The sequence below is a fragment of the Rhinatrema bivittatum genome, chromosome 18 (genome assembly GCF_901001135.1).
Source record: "Rhinatrema bivittatum chromosome 18, aRhiBiv1.1, whole genome shotgun sequence".
Classification (NCBI taxonomy): domain Eukaryota; kingdom Metazoa; phylum Chordata; class Amphibia; order Gymnophiona; family Rhinatrematidae; genus Rhinatrema; species Rhinatrema bivittatum.
Genome location: NC_042632.1, coordinates 28,009,299 through 28,035,265, shown reverse-complemented (window position 1 = coordinate 28,035,265; position 25,967 = coordinate 28,009,299). Strand labels below are relative to the sequence as shown.

The window sequence follows — 25,967 nt, the reverse complement described above, 5'->3', positions numbered from 1 at the left end:
CCAAATCTTAAAAGGTCTTGACAAAGGTCTCTCATACATCCTTATTCTCCTAGACATCTCCGCTGCATTCGACACCATTAAACATCAAATCCTACTAGAACGTCTCAGCAGCATTGGCATCTCAGGCCTGGCCCTACAATGGTTCCACTCATACCTGGCTGATAGACAGTTTAGCGTGCAAATGGGGAACTCCACCTCCAAGCCCCACAACCTCGCTCAAGGAGTACCCCAAGGCTCATCTCTATCCTCTACTCTTTTCAATATATATCTCCTCCCCCTCTGCCATCTCCTTGCTAAACTTGACCTTCCGCACTTCATATATGCCGATGATGTGCAGATACTTATTCCTATTAAAGACTCAATACACAAAGCTATGGAAATTTGGAAATCCGCCCTCTCTGAAATAAGCAGCCTCTTATCCAACAACTTCCTCGCCCTCAACGCTACTAAAACGGAACTCATCCACATATCACCCCCTAATATCACCCCCACCATTTTTATGACCCCCACTATCACACACAACAATGTTCCTACTACTAACCTCACCTTTCCCACCCATGTTCGGAGCCTCGGCGTATCCATTGACTGTCACCTCAACTGCAAGAAATTCATCAATAATACCCTCAAAGACTGCTTCTACAAACTGCACACCCTAAAAAGACTTAAACCTCTCCTACATCTCAATGACTTCCGCACCATATTACAAGCCCTCATATTAACGAAAATAGATTACTGCAACTCCCTGTTATTAGGCTTGCCTAAAAACACCATACAGCCTTTACAACTCCTCCAGAATGCAGCCGCCCGAATACTCACCAACACCCACAAAAATGATCACATAACTCCGGTTCTCAAACATTTACATTGGTTACCCGTAGCATCTAGAATTGCCTTCAAAGCCCTCACCCTAATACACAAATCTCTTCACAACCAGAACATGCACTGGTACAAAGAACACTTCTCATTTCACAACAGCAAAAGACCCACCAAAAAACAATATCTAGCTACATTACACACCCCCTCACCTAAGCTTACTAAACTCCGCACCACAAACGAAAGAGCCCTATCCCTAGCAGGCCCGCTTCTTTGGAACAAGCTACCTACCTCCCTCCGCCAAGAAACTTGCCCAAAAATATTCAGGCAAAACCTGAAGACCTGGTTCTTCAAACACTCATACCTAATATACACACATTCACTCTCACCCCCCTCCCCCCCCCCCGCAGACCTGGGTCTCCAATCCTAGCTCCTCAATTACTTCTACCCCTTATATTCACACAACCACTCTAACCCCACCCCCTACAACTCCTAACCTCTCCCCCTCCCTCTCCCCCCACCTATTTTCCACCTCCTTTTCACCCCCTCCCTCTACTCTAAACTACCTCTTCCCCCTCACCCCCCATAAAGTGAATTTATCAGGACTACATATTGTATATAAAAAACTTCTATATAAAAAATTTGTTCCCAATCACGTGTATATATACCTCCTTTAATTGTGGATACCCCCCTATATATCAGAATCTCCCCCTCCCCACCCCTCCACCCCCTTTTAGATAACCTCTTTCATGTATCACACTTTTATAATTTTACTTATATAATCTAATCTGTTATTTGTATGCTCTGAATGTTCCTTATTTAATTATCTAATTACGCAAAAATTGTAAAGCCTGTTGCTCAGTTCTGTTATATGTAAACCGACGAGATGTTCCCAACGTTCGTCGGTATATAAAAGTTACTAAATAAATAAATAAATAAATAAATCATGTCAGTTTACAATTAACAAGTGGATAGGGAACAAAAAAGGTAAACAATAACATTGATCCTAACAATAATAATAATAGTAGTAATAAAACATTAAACAAGAGAAGGCTAAGGAATGCAGTTACAATAAAACAAGGGAGTAATACAACTTGGAGCATAGAAAAGAAGCAGGGGTTTAAATAGAGAGAACATATATGCCCTCGTAGAAAGCTAAAGACTCCACATCTTGGGACTTCCAAATGCAGGCCACTAGCTATTGATAGTGAATATGCAGGAGATAAATTAGCATGTACTGCATTCCCAATGTATGCAAATTTAGCCCATGCATATTCATTATGCATAGCTCATAAACTCACAGGGCAGGTGTGGGAACTTGTACCCTAAGTAATCACAGTGGAGCCGTGCTGAGCCACAGGGGAATTTTCTAACTAGAGAAAGGGACACTGGCTCCTGGTAAAGGTTCTTTTCTAGGCCCTGTGTGGGAGGGTGAATGATTAACACATCTGCTACGATGCCAGCTTGAGAAAAACAATGAGAAGGGAAAGCGAGCAGTGGCGTGGTCTTATGTATGAAATGAAAAACGTGACCACTCCCTGGTATTTTGTTTTGTTTAATAATTTCAAAATGAAAAGAATCCTGCAACATCTTTTTTTCATTTGAGAAGTCACTAAAATGCCCCCGAAGACATGAACTCCATCCGTCATCCTCAAAGCCCACCTAAGTCCCTGGACCACATTTACTCCTCCTGCAGGGTTTTCCAATAAAGAAAGGGAGTAGGACTGATCCCCAGTTATTCCTGCCCCGCCAACTCCCATTTCAGTGTGGTGCCAGGACCTTAAATGCATCTGACAAAACAACATAATGTTGCTGGCCTCCGTGCCCTGAGATTGGCGCCATTTTGTAGTACACTCCTTTGCTCTTGGGCTGTAAAACAAAATGGCGCTGGCTCCAGCACCATTTTCAAACTGCAGCTAGTGGGGAAGGAGCAACTGAGAATTGCTCCTTCCCCTTCCTTGAGCAGAGACCTCTCTAGAAGGGGTAACTGTGAATGCGGCAGGGGGATCATTTCTTTTTGTTTTGAATTTTTTAAAATGCAATGTTTCTTTTAGTTCAGCAAAGAAAACTAGGCCCAGTTTTTAAGAAACTCTCAAAACAAAACAAGATTTGGTTCTATTTTCCAACAGAGATTTTTAGAAGGAATGTGTGCGATTGTTTGGGGGGAATGGAGGATATGGGTGTATGGAAGGGTTCAGGTAAGGTTTGTGAGGGAGAGGTCTGTGTATGGGTGCATGGATGGCTGGGGGTAGCTGGTTTGGGGATGTACATGAGGGTGGTATAGGACTGTGTGCACTGTGGTTTTGTGTGTTGCGTATAGGGCAGTAATGGCGAACTCCAGGCCTCGAGTGCCACAAACAGGCCTGGATTTCAGGATATCTATAATGAATTAGCATGAGACAGATTTGCATACAGTGGAGGCAGTGCATGCAAATCTTTCGCATTCATATTCATCGTGCATATCCTGTGTGTGAGTATGTGTGGTGTCAGGATGTGTATTGGGGATGTATGTATGCATATAGGTGAGGGATGTGGTTGCTGGGGTTTAGAGGTGTTGTTGAGGCCGTGTCTGTGTGAGTTGCGTGTGTATGAGGGTGTGTATGTGTGTTTGTGGGGGGTGAATTGAAAAGCTGTTATTTATTTTCCATCAGTGTTGAGGGGTATAGGAGTGGGTGGGCGTGGATCTGCTTGGAGCAGATGTGTGTGTGTATGTATGTGTATGTGCACTGAGGGGGTACATGTGTGAGGGCTGCAGGACTGAGTGGGAAGTATGTGTATGTATGAGTGGGGTGTATGGGGGAGTGTGGCAGGGTGGGGGAATGCAGGGTATGTGTTTCTGAATGCGGGGGTGTGCGTTTGTGTGTGATGGGTGCAAGAGATTTTGTATGTAGGTATGTATGTGGGGGTAGTATGGGTGGTGTGTGTGGGGATGGCATATATACATACTTTGGAAGTGCCTTTTGTTCCATCCTTTATCAGTTGCTTTCCTGTCTCTCTCTGCTGTGTTTCTCTGTGCCAAAGTGCTGGAAGAGAGGGGGGGCGGGTGTCATTTGAAATGGAGCGCTGATCTGCCATCTAATAGTCTTCCATGGAAAGCAATGGGAATATATTGTAGAGGTCAGTTCTCTGAAATTACTGATCTGATGTGTTTTGATTTTCAAAGTAGTCCGAGATATTCACATTCTTCCTGAATTCCAAATTCGGTGAATTTTCATCTCTCATTTGGAGAATTATTGTGCCTATAGATAAACAAGCAGATACCAATCTATTTGATGCATAAAAAAAAAATGACCACATTTCATTAATGTATCCTCTACCAGTGTGACCATTTATTACCATCAGAAAGAATGGCACAGTGAACATTAAAGGTAGGTTCATCAATACTAAGAATGGAATTTAGAATGCTTCATAGTTTGGAAGCAGCCAGGATATTTTTGCCTTAGGCCATCCTAGAAAAAGCTGCTGCATATTTCAGGACAAAGAGAAGCACATCTAGAAGTAATTAAGAAGAAAGCTTTTTCAATAGCAGCTCCAAAACTATGGAACAATTTGCCATTTGAAATTTGATCCTAGAAATGCTATCTACAGTTTAGGAAGTAGGTCAAGACATGGCTGTTTCAATATTCCTTTTAATGACAGATGGTTATTAATATGTGAGCTTTACATGTATTGCTCTGGCATAGTTATCTTATTTATTTATTTATTTATTTATTTATTTATTTATTTAAGGGTTTTTATATACCGCAGTACGTAAAGAAATACATCACCGCGGTTTACATTTAACAATAACTTAGCAACAGGCTTTACATTGACATTATTAATAGGTATTACATATACTTAATAATCTTATTAATAATAATCTTATTAATCTTAATAATGTTTGGTTGGGATAAGATTATACAATATACTAGTACTGGTGTTTAATAAGAAAAGTAGCAGGTCTTATTACTTCTATACATTTATTTGCCTGAAGTTTTAATGTATATAGAGTATTTATTGTTACATAGCTGACATTTTATCATGTTTATTCAATATGCTTTAATCTCTGTATTTGCATTTTAATTGCCTAAACAGACAATAATGCCTGTTTTTGTAATTCACCCTGAATATAGATGAGAGAAGAAACCCATAACTGTGAAAATAAAATAAAAAGGGGCTGAATTGGCACAAGTTTACAACTTGTGAGCAGTAGCACCAATTGCCAAGGTTTCAACCCTGGCTACTGTCTATTCGCCCATCTTCCATATACATTCATAATTCAATCATCTTAAAGAAAAAAAGTGGAATGTATATCTCATAGCTCGTAATTCACCTCCCTGCTTGGATCAGAAAGGGCTGGGCATTCGCATTGCAAACTGTTAAGGAATTTCCTTGGGAAATTCAAATATCAGTAGGGGAACAGGTTTGTAGATGGATGAGAAAAAAGATCTGATCTGTGACTCTGCGGCACCGCATACATCTCGTATGCGCTGTACAAATGATGATCTTATGATGTTGGTCCATCACAAATCTTTTAGAAATGAATGCCCCATTTGTAAGGAAGTAAAGGAAATGACTACAATTATCTCCTACCAACGTGACCACTGCTTGAAGTCTTGATGAATAGCAACACTGCTCACAAGTTTCAAACATGTACTAGTTCAACCCCTTTTGATGTCTGCCACCATGTGACCAATATATGCGCATGGATTTTTCTAAGTAATTAGGTTTCGAATCTCTGTGTGGCTGAGATTGTCACTTGGCTGTGCAGAGTACCAGGAGTATTTTAAATTAAACTGGACAGTCTAAAAACCTATAAAGAATTTAACAAGCTTTGACATGCAGATAGGAAGAGGATAAGGGTTGTGGTGTCAGCAGGGTCAATGCATGCTTCTTGCTATATTTTTTATTTGTATTTATTTAAATGCATTTGATATTCTGCCTTTCCCTAAAGATGCAACCAAGGAGAATTAAATAATGTAAGAAGATATTGAGTACATAAATAAAGGATACAGGCAGCTCTGATCTACAGATATGAAGTAGATTGCAAGTAGATAGATAAAAGTAGACTACATTAGGAAGGAATAAGGAAGTGGGTGCATTGGGTATAAACTGCATCCATCGAGTGAAGAAGCAAGCTAAACATTTGATTTCAGCTCCAATCCCAAGGACTACATCCCAGCTATTAAAAATAAATGTGCTTTTCTTTTCACAGCTCCCTTCTCCCCATCCTCTCTCTGGACAATCAAATCAATCTACAAATCTGTTCCCCTATAGAGATTTATATTTCCCAAGGAAATGCCTTAAGAGTTCACAACTTTAATGCTCAGCCCTTTCAGATTCAAGCATGAGGTATAAGTAAGTGCTGCATGATGCGGCAGATACTACCCTTAACAGAAGGCTTGTGGGTAATGTGCACAGTGCGGCAGTTACTCCCTTAACAGAAGACTTGTGGGTAACCTGCACGGTGTGGCAGTTACTCCCTTAACAGAAGGCTTGTGGGTAACATGCACGGTGCGGCAGTTACTCCCTTAACAGAAGACTTGTGGGTAACCTGCACGGTGCGGCAGTTAATACCTTTAACAGAAGGCTTGTGGGTAACCTGCACGGTGTGGCAGTTACTCCCTTAACAGAAGACTTGTGGGTAACCTGCACGGTGCGGCAGTTACTCCCTTAACAGAAGACTTGTGGGTAACCTGCACGGTGTGGCAGTTACTCCCTTTAACAGAAGACTTGTGGGTAACCTGCACGGTGCGGCAGTTACTCCCTTAACAGAAGACTTGTGGGTAACCTGCACGGTGAGGCAGTTACTCCCTTAACAGAAGACTTGTGGGTAACCTGCACGGTGAGGCAGTTACTCCCTTTAACAGAAGACTTGTGGGTAACCTGCACGGTGCGGCAGTTACTCCCTTTAACAGAAGACTTGTGGGTAACCTGCACGGTGCGGCAGTTACCCCCTTAACAGAAGGCTTGTGGGTAATGTGCACGGTGTGGCAGTTACTCCCTTAACAGAAGACTTGTGGGTAACCTGCACGGTGCGGCAGTTACTCCCTTAACAGAAGACTTGTGGGTAACCTGCACGGTGAGGCAGTTACTCCCTTTAACAGAAGACTTGTGGGTAACCTGCACGGTGCGGCAGTTACTCCCTTAACAGAAGACTTGTGGGTAACCTGCACGGTGAGGCAGTTACTCCCTTAACAGAAGACTTGTGGGTAACCTGCACGGTGCGGCAGTTACTCCCTTTAACAGAAGACTTGTGGGTAACCTGCATGGTGAGGCAGTTACTCCCTTTAACAGAAGACTTGTGGGTAACCTGCACGGTGCGGCAGTTACTCCCTTAACAGAAGACTTGTGGGTAACCTGCATGGTGCGGCAGTTACTCCCTTTAACAGAAGACTTGTGGGTAACCTGCATAGTGCGGCATTGGGGGCAAAACCAGTCTTAATGGCGATGGCTCTTGAAACTTTTGTATGGGGGAGCATACAGGGGGCACAGTGAGTTTCAGTTCTGGGTTTCCTAATGGGCACACTAGGTCTATGCCTAGGGCAGTACAATTTGAGAGGGGAGGGGCAGCATTACTGCCCTCTTCTGGACCTCTAATCTCAACACAGATCTTTCCCTTCCCCGAACTGATTCCCTTCCGCCGCCCCTCCGAACAGCTTTGGGCTCGGGCACTACCTCCGCTGTTTTCAGAAATCAGTGAACGTGGGGCTGGGAGCTCAGGCAGGTGGGGTCTGCGTGTATGGCTTAGCCTGACTCACTGCCCGCGTTCATTGGTTTCTAATGGCGGAGGTAGAGTGGGAGACCTGAGCTCTGTGAGAGGTGGTGGGAAATAAAAGACTGCACATCCAGTATGGAGTAAGAATCAGGTTGGACGACTGCAGGGAGGCGCAGCAAAGGAATCAGGGGCTCATGGAGCGGGAACTTGGAGATCCAAGGGTGGCGAGGACAATCAGAGAGCAGCGCTTTATCAGTTGCTGCTTCTCCCACCTCTGCAATCGAAACTGCATGGGACCAGTAGCCTTGCCAGACCTTCTGTCCATGTGCAGAGAGGGAAGCTTGTAGTAAAAGAAGCAGCACCAAGTAAGCGCTGCTCGCAGACTTCTGCCGATCCCAGAGTGGAGCAGGGATAGCTGAATATACCACGAGGTATGGGAGGAGGGGGGCAGATGAATGTGCCACGGGGTGTGGAGGGAGAGGGAAGGTGGGGAGGATGATGATGCCAGAGGTGTAGTGGGGGAGAGAGAAGAGAAGATGATGATGCCGGGGGTGGGCTGAAAGGGACGAGAAAGGAAGTGTTGTTGGTGAAGGGGTAATGGTATCAACATAAGAAAGGTAAAGCTAAACTAAATGAGATCAAGGGTCCCAACAAGGAGTGTCGGCGCCATGTTGAAGTGAAATCGTGCCAGATGGGCCGTGACACAAGAGGTGGGAGCCCATCGGTCCAAGGGCGGCAGAAACACGAAGCCGCCCTGGCCGAGCCCCAGGTGCCCTTCCTTGCCAGAGCATTAACTTGTTCCTTATTGGCGCGACTCTTCCCGGAGCTCATCACGTGGCTCCTTCGGAAACGCGCCCCGCCCCCTGCCCTTTTCCGGCTCTGCTCGGGGATTTACGCTCCAGTCCCCGCCCCCCTGGACACCGTTCAGGAGCGAATCAGGTCTTTTAAGATCGAACCAATCGGAGCGTCTCCTCCTCTTACGTGAGTTGCAAGGCCACCAATCAGAGAGCGGGTTGTTGTTTGAATACTGGCGGCTGTGGCTGGGAGCATCCGGAAGTGCGGTTGCTGTGGTCTTTACGGTTGGCGGCCTGTGTTGGACGAGGTATTTGGGAGCTCGTCCCCCCTTCCCGGGACGGGGCAGCGCGCTCCTTCCGTGTTGGGCGCTTGCTAAAGCGCTGTTGGTTCTGCTTCTGCCTAACGGGGAAGCCGTGGCTGCTCCATTCCCTCGGGTTTTGCAGTTGCTGGTGCCGTTTCTTTAAGTGGGAGGAAAGCGGTTTGTACTTATAGTTAAAGCATTGCGTCTGTGTTAGAAGAAAGGCCCAGGTTATTTGTGTGAAAATAAAAACGGGCAACTTCTAAGAGGAACTGGGCTTAAAAAAAAACCCAACCCAGAGCCTGGAATGGGCTTTATCAGGTCCGCGGTAAAAGTACAGCATGGGGGGGTCTAGGGTCCTCTTCCTATGAGTGACGAACTGCGATTATCCTGTTAATTCAGTTTGGATATGTAGAATGTAGTCAAGTAGCAAGATCTCTCTCTGACTTTTAATAGCTGAAATCTTTTATTGGCCTAACAATGCATCTGTGAGGAGCTTTTGAGCGTTTTCTTCATTAGAATTCAATTTCCTTGCAGATGTATTGTTAATCCATAGATCTACAGCTTCTTTGTATGAGAAAAGGTTAAGCTGTTTGTCATCCTTTAATCAGCTTGAGCATGGCCACTTTGATCTACGTGGACAAAGAGAATGGAGGCCTAGTTAATACCACATCTAAGGATCGGGTGAGGCTGCCTTCAGTATCTGGTAAGTGAGGGGTGTGGGGTGTAGTTTTTTTTTTTTTTTTTTTGTTTTTTTTGCTGTAGTGTTGAAGCTTGAAGTAAGTGTGACTATAACTGAAAGTAGCAATCTAAAAAAAAGTGTGAAAGCCATGGAAGGATGGATGCATGTCCAGCAGAAGCAATGGAGTTAAAAAAAAAAAAAGTTGTAGCCAAATAATAGGTGGGTGACATCTCTTGACAACTACTTTCTTGCTTTAGAACCCATAAAGAGAAGGTACTTGGTGACGTGAGTAAAGCCAAAGCACGCTGGATTTGAAATTTTATTTACTGACGTGGACAGACTTCAATAAGTCTGCTAGTGTAGCAAGGTAAAATAATTGGACTTGGTCTTCTGTATAGGAAGGAAGCCTCTCTAGGTGAGGGAATGACTTGATGTAACTTGTCCCTTACCCCCCCTTTTTTTTGTTAATAGTTCCAGAGGCTTAGATGTGAAAACATGAATTGTGACCCCCAAATGGGGTCAAATCTTAAACTGGGGTTATAAGTACCTCAGAAGTATGCTTCAGATATTGCTGGCAGCAGTAGTGGAATTGGGCATGGGCCCTGCAGTGGCCCCACCTATATTGATTTCTATGGTAACTGGAAGCCCTTCATGAGGAGGTATTGGGGCTCACTGCAAGGCCTGCAGAATTTTGTTACTTGTGTAGCTGTCTGGGCTGGGATTAGTCATGAGGGGGTGAGTGCATGGGCTAGTGTAAACTGCCACTGACCCTACCCAAGAATATTGCCCTCTTCCCTCCAGTTATTCACTGTGATAGCAGCACTAAAGTTACTGCTGACTAGGAGGCTATGTTTGAAAGAGTATTGGATGAATGAGGTATTTGAATATTGGATCAGCTAGTAGGGGTCTGAGAAGGAGGCTGTGGCAGTGGGGGGGGGGGGGGAGAAATAAGACTTTTTATTGGAGGCTGTAAGAAGGGAAGGAAGCATAAGTGAGGGGATGTCAATCATTTGGGATTATATAAAAGGGATGAGGACATGAGCTGTGGCTATAAGGATCAGCTGGGGGGGGGGGGATGGAGCTTGAGGGGTGAGAAGGTAGAAGCTGGAATACAGGGAGTGTGAAAAGTAATTGGAGTGAGACTATGTACTACTAGGTCATTTGAATTTTCAAGTGCTAAAATGGGGTTACTACCTAAACTTGGGAAGCTCTGATCTAAATTTCATTCTAAATATAACAAACCTTGTTACCTATTATATCAGTTTACATGTTGTATTGTAAAGTGCCTTGCTGAATTATTGTTATCTGTAAACAGGTGATGTGACATGTGCTGTGGTATATAAAAATCTTTAAATAACAAGTTGAGTGGCACTTTATATACTGTCCTCAAAAGCTCATGCTTTAATAAACTAGTCTGTAAGGTGCCATTCAAGTTTTATCATGTGTTGCTACACCAGACTAACATGGCTATCCCTCTGAAGATTTTTCACCATGTGACATTTTTAAAGACACCTAGATGAAGTGCTTTCAATCAGTGTAACAGTTGGGAAGAAGAGTAATTTTGCCTGGTTGGTCAATCAAATATGTCTTATAAAGGAAAGCCTTGGACTACTGAATTTAACGTCCCTCTCATGAGGGATGTAAATGAGAATTGTTTTTCTACTCCTGAGCAGCAAATGCTGGTCACCAAAAGTAGCCAAACATTTGCTCCCCCACTGATTTGTTTGGCTTTCTAGAATTTAATTCAATTCCTCTTTTGGTGGAATATCCTGGTCAGCTTTTGGACATGGGAGACACAAGGAAGGTCAAGGGGCTCTGCTTGACCTGGTGTTCCTGGGGGGTGGAGAAAGTCAAGGCCCTTGGGGCTTTCCCTTACTGGTGCTCATCTGCTTGCTATCCAGTTTCTCTACAAAACTTAACACTCATTGTTCAGTCTGTATTTAAGGTATCCTTTTTTTTTTTTTTTTTCCTGGACCCTTCTGCACTTGGCTGGTTAGAGAAGGCCATCTCCTCCTTTTAGATGAAATTCAATTTGAAGACTCTTGAATACATTTTTTCTCTCAGGATCCTTTTCCAAAGGCAGGGCAGCTTCTCCCTTCAAAAGAACTCCCCACTCAAAAGGTTAATCTTCAGTTGATCCTCCTGCAATAAACGAAGTATTTCTCCTAGCACATCTGCATTGGGGCATTTCTCTGCCAGACTGTTGCACTTCTCCAAAAGTTTTCCTTGGCAGTCTCCCTTCCCTGAAGATGGCCTCTGCGCCTTCAGTACACTGGACTAAGGCTGTGGCATCTTCCACAATCTACTTCCCTGCTCTTGCATCGCATGAATGAAGGTCTTAACTCACAGGACTCCTCCCAGTGGGGAGTCTTGCACCAAGCTAACTGCCCTACATTAGAGGGGCAGACTCTGGTTCAGGTGTGACGTGCTGAGGCCACATCTTTAAAAACGCAACAATGCTAGTAAGGGGCAGAACGTGACACTCCTTACCCAGCTACTGGATTTGTAGCTAATGGCAGTGTTAATGGGGCAGGAGCATGAAAGTGTGCAGGGTATCAAGCTTTACTATGGCTTTTTGTGACTCCAGGATGTCACTCTTCACTTCCCTCTCCTTAGGAAAAGCAAGGACCTTCTCTGAACGGTCTCTTCTGCAGACTCCCCGTTCTGGAAAAGTGTTTAACGCAGCACCTGGCTTGACTCAATCTGCAAGGAAGGCTTTGGGAAACGTCAATAGCCAGGTTGAATCTAACAAAGCTGTTGCAGTCACAAACAAAAGGAATGTATGTAGGAAACCTAAAGTGCAAGCATCTGCAGTCCCAAAGGTGAGTGCACGGTCCCATCTGTGTGTATTCCAGTATTTAATGTGTAATCAATCCTTTTTTTACTCTTAATCTCTTTTGGAATAAAGACTTTCCATGCAGCCTGTTTCAAAAATCCTTTCTCTGTACCACTGCAGTTCATTAGAAAGTCACTAACTAAATCTTTCATTTCCCCCACCTTCCCCCTAGAGGAATCCTTAGCATTACAGGATTCTTTGGAAGCTTATACCTTTTTTTATTGGTTCAACATGTTTTGGAGACAGGCCTATTGGGCTCATCAACCTACAACAATCTGGTTTTCTCAGGACTAATAGCTGCTAGAATTTATCTTCTAGAAAAGTTTTTGAAGTACAGCTGTAGTAGCATGCCAATTCAGAATAGCAAAATGAAATGTAGTATGTACAACCTGAGCTAGTTATATTGCTGCAATCTATCCAATCTTCTCAGGCTGAAGTATCTATCTGATCTGTAATGAAACAAGCAAGGGGATAAAAGCTTGGAATCAAAGGAGCCAATTGACTGCATGCAATCTACATAAAAATTGAACAGGAACACAGCTCTGCTCCATAACAGCTGCCAGACTCCTACAAATAACAGGCACTTCATGCTGCCTGACTAGCATCCCATTTCTAGTTACTTTCATGATTTATATTTGCTTTCTGTCAAGTTTCCTGAAACTGACCTGGGCACTTATGTGTTGTAGTTTGCTTAACTTAAAACCTATTGAACTCAAGCCCCTGTTAGAATGAGGGCATAAAAGCATTTGTTCAATGATTTATCAAACTGAATCAGGAAGGCAATATTAGAACTTGAGGGCTGGAACTTCTTTTTCTGTTCTTGCTGTATTTGCCTCTTTGCTCTTCCTTTCCTCTAGCTTTTGCAGTCTGCTGCCCTGGTCAGCAGAGATTTCTTAGGTCTGGTTGTCTACTTCTCACCGTTGATCACAAATGTGCATGAAAGCTGTGAGGGGTCAGAAGTTATAAAACATTGTCACTGCTAACCATTTCAAACTCTTGCCAGTTCAACTTTGTTAACAAATTCTAAATTCTCTTAATCTTTAGAGAGAGGTAGAGTTCTGTAAGAGGAAAACTGAAGAGAACTATCCAGAAATTGAAAAGCTCATTCCCTATGATCCTTCAGGTAAGAACTTTACTGTAAACCATTATGATGGCAAAACTGAATGACGGTATACAAAACATGCTAGTATTAGCCAAGTATATCAAACTTGCTCCATTATGGTGAGCTGTAAAACTTTGTTCCCTTAGAACCCTATCTGTTACTGCATGCCAAAACGAGTAATGACCCTTCTGTAGCAATGGACAGCTGGCTTTGCAAATACAATTTGAAAACTATTGTCTGGACTTTGCTTTATGGCTAGCAGTGATGGCCTTAATGTGACAGTCTGTACTGAACCTAGCTGACTAGGTTAAAATACCATTTTTATGGTAACTTCTAGGGATTTATTCTATTTAATACTTTTCTATACTGACCTTCATGAATTGATTCATATCAAATCAGTTTGCATGGAACAAGGGGATGTGCAGTGTCTAAGCTCATTTTGTCTAGTTAATTTCATAGGTCAGTGTTTCATCTTGTTTGAAATAAGTTAGGTTTTTTTTACAGTAAAGTCAATGGGAGAAGGCACCATATGTTAATGTAAAAACAAACAGGGCCTAGACTGAACCCAAGGCTAGCCAGGCCTGTCTTTTTTTTTTTTGACTAAATGGTGTCCTCTATCCAGAGGATGTGCTACAGTGATGGCACTGCAGTTCTTCCTTGTGGACAGTACCATTTTTGTTGTATGGCAATGGGACCCACCCTTGGCACATTCCCAAGAACGCAAGTATTTTTGTCTTAACTTCTGGTTCATATACTCATGAACCAAAAAAAGCCTCATTCTTGCCATGCATATCCCTAGTAGCTTGTCTCTTAAAGTATGTTGTAACAGCTGAATCCTGTGCATGTGGCTGGATTTGGCTAAAATTTGGTAGTCCTGCTACTAAGGTGCTAGCACTTCTGCCAGCTCCAAGGAGGGAGTTCTCATTTGCTGGGAGAATGGGGGTCACACCATCCCTGAATTCATAGGTCGGGAGCAGGGCTAGAAAATGCACAGCCTGTTCCACTAGAAGCTTGCACTTCTCCAGCTTGTGTAAACTAGCTCTGTATACCCCATGAATGACACTTAAACTCAAATTATTTGTATCATGAATGTCAGTATAAAAATAAACATTGAAAATTTACAAATATAGGACTGTAGCAGGCTTTCCAGGAAATCTTAAGATGGCTTTTGGTTACTATTAAGGTAGCACTCAGCCTAAGTTTCAGCCAGCAAAGCCTCTACAGTGACTGCTTATGGTAGGTTCTGCCCATTTAAAAGCAGCCTGACACTTAACATTGAAATCATGGTAAAGTGACCATGGGTACACTAGTCATGTGGTAGGTAACATAGTGGGTGGGCACACTCTCATGTATCTGGGATTGGGTGTGTACCTTGCTGAGAACTCTTAAGGAGCAGACTAAATTGTAAAGCATGAGCCAGACTTATCCAGTGAGTGTTGCCAATCAAGGTTCAAGCTGCAGATAGTTCTCTGCAGTTCTTTTGGCTCTCAGACAGCCTTTTTGAAAGGTATCAGCTTCTGAGCTCCCAGTTCTGTGGTTTCCTTTGGGAAGTGACATCACTGTGATCTTGGCAGCTGGCAAAGCTTCACTACTGTCCAAACGGCTCACATGGCTTTGTGTTCAAGAAACTGGGACTGGTCATCGAGCCCCCATGTAAAGTTCAGTGTAGTGCTAGTGTAAACACTTGCATCTTTGCATTATTTAAGGAAACACAAACTGCTCTACTTTCTTCCCCCTTGATTAGATTTTGAATGTTTTGAGGTTCCTGAAGAACACAAGCTCAGTCACTTGAACTTGGCTGGTGTTCCCCTCTTCGTGCTGGAGAAAGAGAAGGAACACTTGGACAAGCTTGTAAACATGGTCCCGTCACCTATGAAAATGCCTCTGGTGTCCTGGGAGCTGGGTAGGTCAAGCATTAAACATCTTCCTAAGACAAGCTTGCAGTTTCTGCCTCAGACTGCACACATCTATTTTTTTTCCAAGATTTAAGTAGTTTATCTGGTGCGACTTAAATTAAAAAAAAAAAAAAAATGCAGGGTGGTTATTCAACAGGTGCAAGAAACCAAATTCAGTGGTAGGAATCTGATGTGAGGAGGGCTAACTTGTATTTCAGTAGCTATTCTGATATTCCAGCTGAATCCATTCCTGCTACATGGGACTCTCGCTACCCATGGATGTCCCCTCATTTTACACAACAGCAAGAGTCTGGGTTAAGACACTGAAGACCTGGTACAAATGTACTCCAAGCAACTGATAAGTGCACTGGTTTTCGGTGACCTTCAGTAGCTGTGAATGCTGTTTCTACCCTAGTGAGTAAAAGCTTGGTCCAGGAATCCAGGCTATGTAGGGCTGATCTGTCTGCTCTGCAGGACACATCAAATAAAACCAGACATAGCCCAATACATAACAGAATAGAAGTTTTCCTGTGTACATTCTTCAAAAGTGCAAAGCTGCACATCAACCATTTCTTTAACTGTTAATGGCCAGTTCTTGAATATGCAGACTTGGCATAATTGCATCTTATAGAAAATACTGTAACTTAAGTTTTGCTAGAGCATGGATGTACTTGTTGCATAGTAAATCACTTCATTTCAATTTTCTAATGGTCACAAAATTCAGTGACCTCACTATTGGCAAAGTAGAGATGGCTTGTATCACCTATTCTGGTGATCAGACACGCTGGGGTCTTGTACCCTGTTTTCCTACTGCTGCCAGCAGAGCTGGTTATTGATGTCCTAGACAATCCACCTGGGTTACAGCCCATTAAATAGCACTACCTCCGTGCCTGTGTGGGGGCTTACAGTTGAGAAAATGCTGCTTGAGGGCCTTCTGTTTCTAAAGAAGTGGTGTGACATCACTAATAGATCAAATACCCCTCCAGATTAGATGGATTGGCAAGCTAAGACACCAGTTATCCTCACGGTGCTTTAAGCTGCTGGCTCCCACACTCTTGCACAGGATTCCCTTCATCCTGAGCACTGTATCTGGTCACACTGTTTCTGCCCTCTGCAAGCTGAACTGCATTTGGCCAGAAGGTCTTGGAAGACTCTAGGACCTGTGCACTCAGTTGAGGGGGAAGAAACCAAGGAAGCAGAGCTCTCCACCTCCCTTGCTGGCAGGAGGGAAAGAATGGAACTGCAGCTGTGTCTCAGCTCTTATTGGGCTCTTCTTGCTGCACACTCGCTGCTTAACTTAATTGCTTATGCATAAGCATTAAGCAATATACAGAAACATAAGAACATCAATAAACACATTAAAACATATAATCTTGCTGTGTAAAACCCAGAGAAGCTAAAACAAGTGAGTCTAAACATTTTCAACATGGTCTTAAAGAATTTTATGCAATCTGCTAGCCTAGCTGAGGAAATGCTGCTTTCAGTGTTGCAGTTTTAACTTGCATTGAAAAGCAATTCTCAGACCTGCATGAAGGCAAACTTAAAAGTAGCCAGTTGAACTCTCTGGCTCCCATGGTTGCTTTAGATTTTATTCCTAGTTTGCTCTGGTTTTGTGGCTTGATTAGTTTGGGTTTAGCGGTGACTACATAATTCTGTCAGTCAGAGTTCATGTTGGTTATATTATGTCTAGGGCTGGCATACCAATATCCAACCTACATAGGTGCTTCCATTGTTACAAGTTAAATGCTACTGTCTTTTTCCCCCCTTTTATTCCTTTTAGGATTTTATTAAACATCCAAACCTTCTTTTCTTCTAGAACTAGAATGCTTTAATTATAAATGCAGTTGCCTGTCTTAGTATGGATATGTAGAATTATGATTAAGGGCACATGCCAGTACATAGCTAGGAGTTGCACCATTGGCTCTGTGTAGTATAACTGGAGCTCAAGCCCTACCAACCACTCCATAAAAATATTCCTTTCATTGGTTTAGGTCTCTTAAGCTTTTTCTTATTCATTTCTTCTAGACTTTCTACAGCCTGATCTGTCTAATCTGCCTACAGTGGAGGAAATCACAGTGGACTTGCCACCGATATATGAACTGTAGAAATTTGTTGTAAATTGTATATAGACTAATCTTAATTGTTCAATAAAGTTATTTTAATGTGAATTGGAGATGGCTTTGACTAGCTTGCTTGTTCTGCGGGAATACTGTAATCCATAGCGCTAACAGAATCATGTGCTGGTAAGTTAATGTGAGGAGCTGCTGGGGAAAATCTTCATGGAAAACTAGTACCAGCCTGTCAAGCAGTTGAAAGGTTCAGATAAGAATTAGTTGATGCTGTTATCTTTAGAATCAGTTATCAAGATTATAGTTGGAGCATATACAGTGGCTTGCAAAAGTATGCAACCCCCTAAAGTCAGATTCTTATAGATTATAAGGGAAACACAAGATTGTTCCAGACAGTATGTTGCAAATCTTCAGTCATAATTCATGGCTTTCAATATTTGTAAAACTGAAATGCTGCTTGCACAAGTATTCAGCCCCTTCAGACTAGCACTTGTAGAACCAGCCTTTGCTGCAATAACAGCTTTAAGTGTTGGGGTAAGCTTCTGGGAGTGATTTCTGCCCATTCTTCCTGGCAGACTTGCTTCAGGTTGGTTGGATGCCTCTAATGGACTGCAACTTCCAAAGAGTACCATAGATTCCCAATTGGATTGAGATCTGGGCTTTGACTGGGCCATTTTATGATCATACAATTTGTAATGGTTTGCAAACACTTGACTGTAGAATGGTTAATGGGGACAGGTCCCATTATGTGGTTTGTAGACAGCTCACATGAAGGAATGACCAAAGAAATGTAACACCCAATACTGTGCCAAACAATTTCCAGTGCATAATGTTTGCATAACATCTTAACTATGTGGATACTAGTTGGCATGAATACCAATTATAGTTCATTGGCTGCACACTGAGGTGTCTGGTGCTTTAAGTCTTGCCATTTTTGAAAGATGGGCAAAGGTGTGTGACAATAGCTAATCCCCTATGCCCTGGGGTTCCTGAACATACCCAGATCAGCCAGACAAGTGGGTTTTCCATCCCTTCAGCAGATGGGAGTCAGAACAAAACTGAGGCAGTGCCACCTGCAGTCCCCTCAGTATTTCTGACTCCAGCAGGTGCTAGAGGTGCAAATTAGGTGTTAGGTCAGAAGATGGCAGAAGCTTCCTGAGGTGTTGGGTGACTTTGCTGGGCAACCAGGGCATTGGATACCCCTGGCTGAGCTTCTATATTATACCAGAGGGTCCAATAACCAGGGCACTGGCTCCCTTATCTGGTGCTACTGGTCCTGCTAGGAAAGTTTTAGTTTAAAAAAAAAAAAAGTACTCTTTAACAGCAGGGAAGGCTGGATGGCAGGGGCTGTTGGCCTGTGCTGAGAAAAGGGAGTGCTTTTCATTGGTGTGCTGACAGCCCAGGGTCCTGGGTGAGTGTGGCAACCAGTGCAGGGTTGGTGGCAAGCAACTGAGGGTGACAGCAAGCTTGCTTTGCAGCAGCTGCAAGAGCTTTGACTTGTGGTGCCAGTGCAATGTGGCACACATCTGTGGCCTAGTTGGGTTGTGCATTACCCAGCAAATGGTATGAAGCAGGAAATGGCAGCATGCTGCACTTGTGGCTTGCATTTTGGCATGGCTGGATGTGCAGTCCATCCTGTAGAATGCAGATTGGGACAGGAGGGTTTGTCAGCAGGGGACCTTGGAGGGGAAACAAGGCCTCTGTTCAGCTGGGCCCGCATTAGAGGAATCAGGAGTTCCTGGCCACTCGGCAGTCATGGCCATAGCCAAACATACAACTATTCCTGTGACGGGAGGAACAGCACTCAAGGACCTCAGGATAGGAAGCTAGAAGTTTTGCTTAAGTGGATGTTTGAAGTGTCCTCTCTGGGAGTGCAGGTAGCCATATGTAGCAGCCTTATGCCAAGGGCTACTCTCCATTGGGTTCAACAGATGCTTACGGCCCAGGACCTTCTCCTGGGAGAGGCTGAGCAGGCAAACTGCATGGAATCAGCAGTGGCCTATATGGCAGATACTTTGTATGATCTCCTCCGTACATCTGCCCGCACTATGTCTTCAGCAGTCTCAGCAAGATGACTGCTAATGGCTCCGTAACTGGCGGATGCCTCTTCTAAATCTCAGCTGGGTTCCTTTCCTTTGCAGGGCAAGCTTTTATTTGGAGACAAGCTCAAGCAGCTCATTAGTCTTGGGAGACAAGGTTTACAAGCCCAGATCAGTTTGTTCACCTGGCACCTTTAGGGGCTGTTTGAGGGCAGCACAGTTTGAGCCGGCAGGGGTTATTCTTATGCTTCTCCTCCCTCTTCCCCCCCCCCCCCCCCCCAGGCAGACGTCAACCAGGTCACAAGCATTGACCTTTCGTGGCAGGCGGAATCAGTGCTCTGGAGCCTCTCATGCCTTTGCCCCCAACAAAGCTCCCCAATGAAGGAGCGCAGGCCCATTCTGAAGATCGGGGGGTCAGCTCTCCCGGTTTTGCGAGGAATGGGTCAAGATAACCTCAGACCAGTGGGTTCTAGATATAAGTCATGGTTACACTTTGGATTTTGCCCAACCCCCTTCGTGATCTGTTCCTAGTATCTCCCTGTGGGCCTCAGACGAAGCAACAAGTGGTTCTTCAAATGCTGTCTCGGTTGAAGGCTCTAGGAGCCATTGTCTCTGTTCCTACAGCCAAACATCAGACCGGTCGCTACTTCATAGTTCCCAAGAAGGAGGGCTCATTCTGGCCAATCTTGGATCTGAAACAGGGCGTTGCATGGAGACATTGCGGTCCGTCATTGCAGCAGTCCACAAAGGCAAATTTTTGGCTGCTTTAGATCTGACAGAAGCTTACCTCCATATAAGAATCCAAGAACACCATCAGAGGGTCCTGCGGTTCATGATCATATGTTAAGGTCTGGAGAGCTTTTGAAGCATGGTGTTTTCAGTAACAGTTGGACCCCACCCCCTCCCGACTGTAGATGTTACCCATAGTTTGGAGCTCTTGCAGCAGGGGCTGTCCAAGAGTTTAGCTTACAGCTTGCTTCACATGCAGGTCTTGGCATTGGGTTCACTCAGGGGCAAGTGTCTTGGACACTTGCCACTCATCTGGATGTAAGATTTCTGAAGGGGGTTAAGCATTTGTACCCTCTGGTTAGAAGGATTTACCCAGATTGTAATCTAAACTTAGTTCTTTGGGTCCTTTTGTGGGGTCCTGGTTGAGCCTTTGAGGAGAAACACCCCTGAAGAATTTGATGCTGAAGGTGGTGTTCTGGGTGGCCAGTTCAGCTAGGCAGGTTTCAGAGCTGCCTGCCCTGTCTTGTAGGGATTCATTTTTGTGGATTTATAGTGCCTTCCTTTCTGCCAAAAGTGGTGTCTGTCTTTGTCATGAATGTGTTTCCAGAGTGGTCAAGATTCCCCTTATGATAGTTACATCTCTTGCATATATGGTGGTTTGTTACATTTTTTTTTTTAGAGGTTACAAATGATTTGCACCGGTCTCTCATCTTTTTGTCTTGTATGGCAGAGTAAAGAGAGGACAAAGTCTCTAAGGCTACCATTTCTCAATGGCTGAAGGAGTGACTTTGTTCAGTCTACATCTGATAAATTGCCAGGCTCTGTGGGTGTGAGAGCACAGTCTCAATCCTGGGCTAAATGTCAGCTACTGTCACTCTAAGAGATTTGTAGGGCTGTGGTGTGGTTCTTGAGTCCTACTGTCACCAGACATGACATCTTAGATGGAAGGGTAGAAGATGAGGCATCTTTTAATGTTCTTGCACATGGATTTTTTTGGATTCCTGCCCAGTTTAGGGATGCTTGGGTACATCCCACTTGTCTGTATCTGGGTATGTTCAGGGAAGGAAAACTGGTTCTTATCTAATTTTTATTCCTGCACTGCCACTTTGATGCCAAACGACTGACTTTCCTGCCAAGTTGCTACTCAAGTTTTTACCTTTAAAGGTGGTGTTTTTTTTGGCAGGATCTGTGGTGTTCAGTATTTTCTTGTCCACAACCACAGTCTGCAGCTAGTTGTGGGGTGTTTCCAGCCCTTTGGATCTCTGTGCCTGTGCAAGGGCTTTTACGGTTAGTGTTAGCTTAGGTACAGGTCATTACAGAGGGCCTGCTGGTGGCACTCGCATGTAGCAGGGCCTCAATGTTTTGTTCTGACTCCATCTGCTGGTAGGGATGCAAACCCCCATTTGTCTGGACTGAGCTGTGGTGTTACAGGAGCAAAAATTAAAAAGGAAACTGGTTCTTACCTGCTGTCTGCTTTTACCTTGGGGCATGTGCAAGCTTTATGCCAGTAAAAACAGAATAGAGATGTGCAGTCCTGCTAGGGGGAGCACCTTCATTAGTCTGCTGGGGTTGGCCCCAAGAAAACAGCTCATGCAAGTGTTGCGGTATAACAAAAACATTAAATAAATAAATGTGCGTTGCCACTTGCATAGCAAAGTCACAATGCCTGATTAAAGAGGAGAAATTGATTACTTGGTAACACAACTATAGAAAGTCTGCTATAGCAGTGGCCCTGCTTTAATATCTGAATCTAATTCCTTTCAACTAATCAGCACTTCTATAAAGATGCAACATCCTTCCTGAGATGATTAAGCTGTTCGCAAGGTACTGAGTATCTACTCCTTTCTCATTCAGGTTCATGGTAGCCACTCACTCTGAATAGGGGTATAGAAATGTTATATCTTGAATGGCAGTGACTTGTGCCAAGAAATGAAGTTTATAACATCCACGATTGTTCCAGTGGCTGGGCCCCTTAGGGTAGCACTTAAGCCTTGTCCTGTCCTGTCCACTTTCCCTTCACCTTTCTTCCAGATGTTTTGTAACTAACCATGCTGGTGCTGGAACCATTCCCCCTATGCCTGAATAAAGGCAGCAGTTGGTTAAGAGAGTGCCCTAGTCTTGAGTTTAGTACAAACTCCAAGCCATCTCCTAGTATATACTAAGGTCTAGCATGACTCTCCATGGCTGGGACTCAGCCCCCTGTGCACAGTTCATCTAGCTTAATGAGTTTGTTAGGGCTGTGGCAAGTTCTGCCCTTGAAGAGTGCTGTGCCAATACTGTAGCTAAACTGGACCTTTTTCCTTGAAGTACATCTTAAACAAGTCTGGTCTTGTGGACTGCTCTATAAACCAGACTTAGTTCTACCCTATTGAAAGCATACAGCAAATTAAGTATGTGCCAAAAGCATGTTAAGAACAAGGTTTGGTAGGCTGGGTCAGACCAAAGGACTAAGGCCAGCATTCTAATTTTGTCCTACGAACCACCTTAGCTCACGCTCAGCCTTTATACCACCTCCCTGTCCTCCCACTCTCCTTCCCATCACCCCTCCTGCTTCCTTCCCTTGCACTCTTAGCCCCCTAATACCCCTAATACCTAATACCTCCTAATACACTCCTAGCCCCCTATTACCCCTCCCTCTCACCCCCTAGTAACCCCTCCCTCAAAGTACCCGTGCCTTACTGTACCCCTTTTTCACTTTACCCCACCCGCCCCTCTCCCCCTGCTCCCTCCCTACTTTCTCCCCCCCTCTAGCTTTTAACTATACATATGTGCACTTGCCTCCCCTTACTGTAAATAAGCCCACACATGTCAATTTCTCAAGTGTACATGCCTCGTTTAATTTGTATATAAGTTCCTTTGCATACTTAACCCTAACTTGAATGCAAAAGTTGTAATTCTGCTGTTAACTCTCTCTTCCTTGGTATTTTGTATTACCCAGTTAGCCCCTCCCTTGTTCTTTGTAATTTCCTTTCTCAGTTGACTGTAAACCGACATGATGTGTCCTACGAATGCCGGTATAAAAAAGTGTTAAAATAAAATAAATAAAATAATTCTATGCCTAATGCAGGTCACAAGTACTTGGCAAGGTTCCTAAGTGCAGTAGATTTCATGCTCCTACTCTATTTGCCTGCCCTCAACCCTGTAGGGCAGCATTCTAAAAGTCTGAAACCTAAACGGTTAGGATTGGCTGGTGCCTAAAGCTGGTAGAATTAACCTACTGTACTATAGTAATACTGGCATAATCCACTACTGCCCTCCCTTCTACTACCACCAAGAGAGCACTCCCTCCATCTGTAGGGAGGGGTCGGCATTATGTACAGGTGAGAGTAGAGGAGTTATGAGCATCTTTGTAATTCAATCTAACTCCTTAATCCTAGCACACAAAGGATCACAGGAGCCGGGTAAGAAATGGAAAGAAGATATCTGGATGCCTCTCCTGCAGTGGCAAGGGCCAGAAGAAAGGAATGGGAGGGGCAAGGAGAGGGCAGCATTAACTAGACTGTGGTAGAGGGGGCGAGCATCACCTGCAGCTGTGCTTGCAGTAGGAAGAAATAGCAGGGATGGAACACTGGAGCACAAGGCAGGGTGGGAGAGAAGCATGAGGGAGAGAAGACTGCTAAGGTATTGGGTAGTATAGAGAAGAAAAGTGACAGCAGTAGGGCAGGGGTGGCTACCACCAGTCATCAATAGGCATGAGTTGCCTACCATTTTCAACCAGATTCATGGTATATTAATTAATTGTTTAATTATATATCTATCTTTTATATACCGGTATTAGTGAGGACATCATACCGGTTCACAATTAAACAGCAGAGTTGAAATTACATGATAACTAGGCGGGGGGATAAATTGAGAAAAGCTTGGAAGGAATAGTTAAAACAACAAGAGGTAACTTAGTAGGGACTTAAGTGGAGGTCTTGGGGAGGCAGACCAGGAGGGTGTAAGTGAACGAGGTCCTATTCGGGGTAGGAACGTTTAAATAACCAGGTTTTTAATTTCTTCTTAAATTTAGTGGGGCATGGTTCAATGTGCAGGATGGGGGGGAAAGAGTATTCCATAGGGAAGGAGATGGTTGTGGCTCTTGGAGTTGGCCACCTCTGCAAGCGCCTAGAGCCATGGAAGAGTAGTAGCAACAGGGGTAGCGTGCTGGAATGGAAATATGAAAAGGAGGTGTATGGAAAGGAAGAGATTCTTTAGACTGAAGCAACCAGGAAACAAAGGAAAAAGAGAGGGATAGGCGCACCATGATTTGTTCTGTTAATTTTGCTCTATGATGTTGACTTGCTGCTGTATGAATTTCTTATAAAATAGTCCCTGTCTGAGTGAGAAGAATAATAGAAGGGCACAAGGATCACACCTGAATACAATGTTAACAGCCTAAAATGTGGTGTAGCTCGTTCATTACACAATGAAACAATGCAGCTGGCAGGCTTGTGTGGTATCTCAAAACGGAGCTGGTCTTGGATAGGCTGAAACAATTGAGACTAGACAAGACTCTGGGAGCTAGCATCTGTGCTAAGATCAAGCTGTAAATTAAGGGGTACCTTGTGAATGATTGTGAGATCAAGGAGAATCTTCATAGCTTGCTTGGACTTCAACACTAGCAAAATGAGAGGAATGCATTGAGCAGAAATCCAATACCTACACTGTCAAAGCATGGCAAACGTATCAAATTACATAAAACCCACTATCCTACAGCAGACCTCCAGCCATGCTCAATCCAGGTCCTAAATCCCTAGTAGGAGATTCTATGCTCCTTAGCCCAGGTACAAGCAGTGGACCTCAGCAACTCCATCTTACTAATGGTCCATGGACATCTCATTCAGGAACTTATTTGGTTTTATTTATTTATTTTGGCTTTTTATATACCGGTCTTCTTGCATTAGATGCAAATCAAATCGGTTTACATTGAACAATTAAAACTTGTTTGAAAAAGCATTACATGTAACAAAGAACATCAAAGCATGAAAAACCTGTAGGAACAATAATAAAACACAGAGTTTGAATTGTTCATCTTTACCAGATGCCTTACAGGAAATCAAAAGATGGATTAAAAATTAAAAAACATATGGAAGTATCGAGAGAAATAGAGCATGGGAGCACTGAGTGAAAATTATGAGAGAGGAAGAGGAGAGGGAAGGGGAAAAAAGAACAGAGGGACCAGAAAGGTGGTTAAAAAAGGAAGGATTAGAGGGAGGAAATTATAAAAAGAAACAAACAAATTGAATTTGCCATGGTAAATCTACAGTAAGAAATCAGGGAAATGCTAGATTAAATAGCCAAGTTTTCAGTTTTTTCTTGAAGGATTGATGGCAGGGATCCTGTCTAAGATCTGGTGGAAGTCCTTTCTCAACTGCAGCCACACCGATGGCTTTCACCACATCCTCCAGCAACAACCCCCCCGAGCCCAGATCTGCATTGAATAAAAAACTTTCTCTTCTTAGCTTTAAATTCCCAACTCAGTAGCCTTGTGTGAGCCCTAGCCTTTGTACTTTTGGAAAGAGTAAATGGATTCACATTTACTTCTGCTCTATCCACCATTTTATAGACCTCTATCATATCTCCCCTCAGCTGTTTCCTCTCCAAGTTGAAGAGTCCCAACCTCCCTAGCTCTTTCTAGTGTAATTTTCTCTTGTATGAGACTATTTTTTTTTACTGTCACTGTTATTATTGTAAGCAGTCTTAAGAAACAGTATTACAGACAGTATAACTGGGGTTAATGTACAAGGTCAGTGCTCACATACAGCTTCACTCCTGCTGCTTTCCCCCTTCTCTCCCTTTGCTAGAAGCAGTCTGCCACATCTTACACGGTTTCCTCCCGGCCCTCCCTTGCTCTAACATGAAGCCTGTAAGCTTCAAGGTCAGGCAGCATAAAATGAAGATGCCACTTAATTAAAAGCAGAAGACTGCTACTTGCTTGGAGCCAGCTAGCATATTAAGAATTTGATTTCATTGCAGGACAAGTCACTTTGGCAGAGGCTGAGCTCTGAAGCATCTGGCAGCTGCCCAGGA

At 43.7% G+C, this 25,967-nt stretch overlaps 1 protein-coding gene across 1 annotated transcript; it reads left to right on the top strand.

Moving 5' to 3' along the window:
- Positions 1–8,497: 8,497 nt before the first annotated feature.
- Positions 8,498–17,291, top strand: PTTG1 (PTTG1 regulator of sister chromatid separation, securin). Its single transcript, XM_029584023.1, has 6 exons — positions 8,498–8,612; positions 9,215–9,309; positions 11,902–12,107; positions 13,166–13,244; positions 14,968–15,126; positions 17,144–17,291. The coding sequence occupies exons 2-6, from the start codon at positions 9,222–9,224 to the stop codon at positions 17,221–17,223; spliced, it is 612 nt and encodes a 203-aa protein (XP_029439883.1). The 5' UTR covers positions 8,498–8,612; positions 9,215–9,221; the 3' UTR covers positions 17,224–17,291.
- Positions 17,292–25,967: the final 8,676 nt, after the last annotated feature.

Coding starts and splice junctions, on each gene's coding strand:
- PTTG1 (XM_029584023.1), top strand. CDS start 9,222: ATGGCCACTTTGATCTACGTGGACAAAGAGAATGGAGGCCTAGTTAAT. Junction 12,108..13,165: donor AAGCATCTGCAGTCCCAAAG/GTGAGTGCACGG, acceptor CTTAATCTTTAG/AGAGAGGTAGAGTTCTGTAA. Junction 15,127..17,143: donor TCTGGTGTCCTGGGAGCTGG/GTAGGTCAAGCA, acceptor CATTTCTTCTAG/ACTTTCTACAGCCTGATCTG.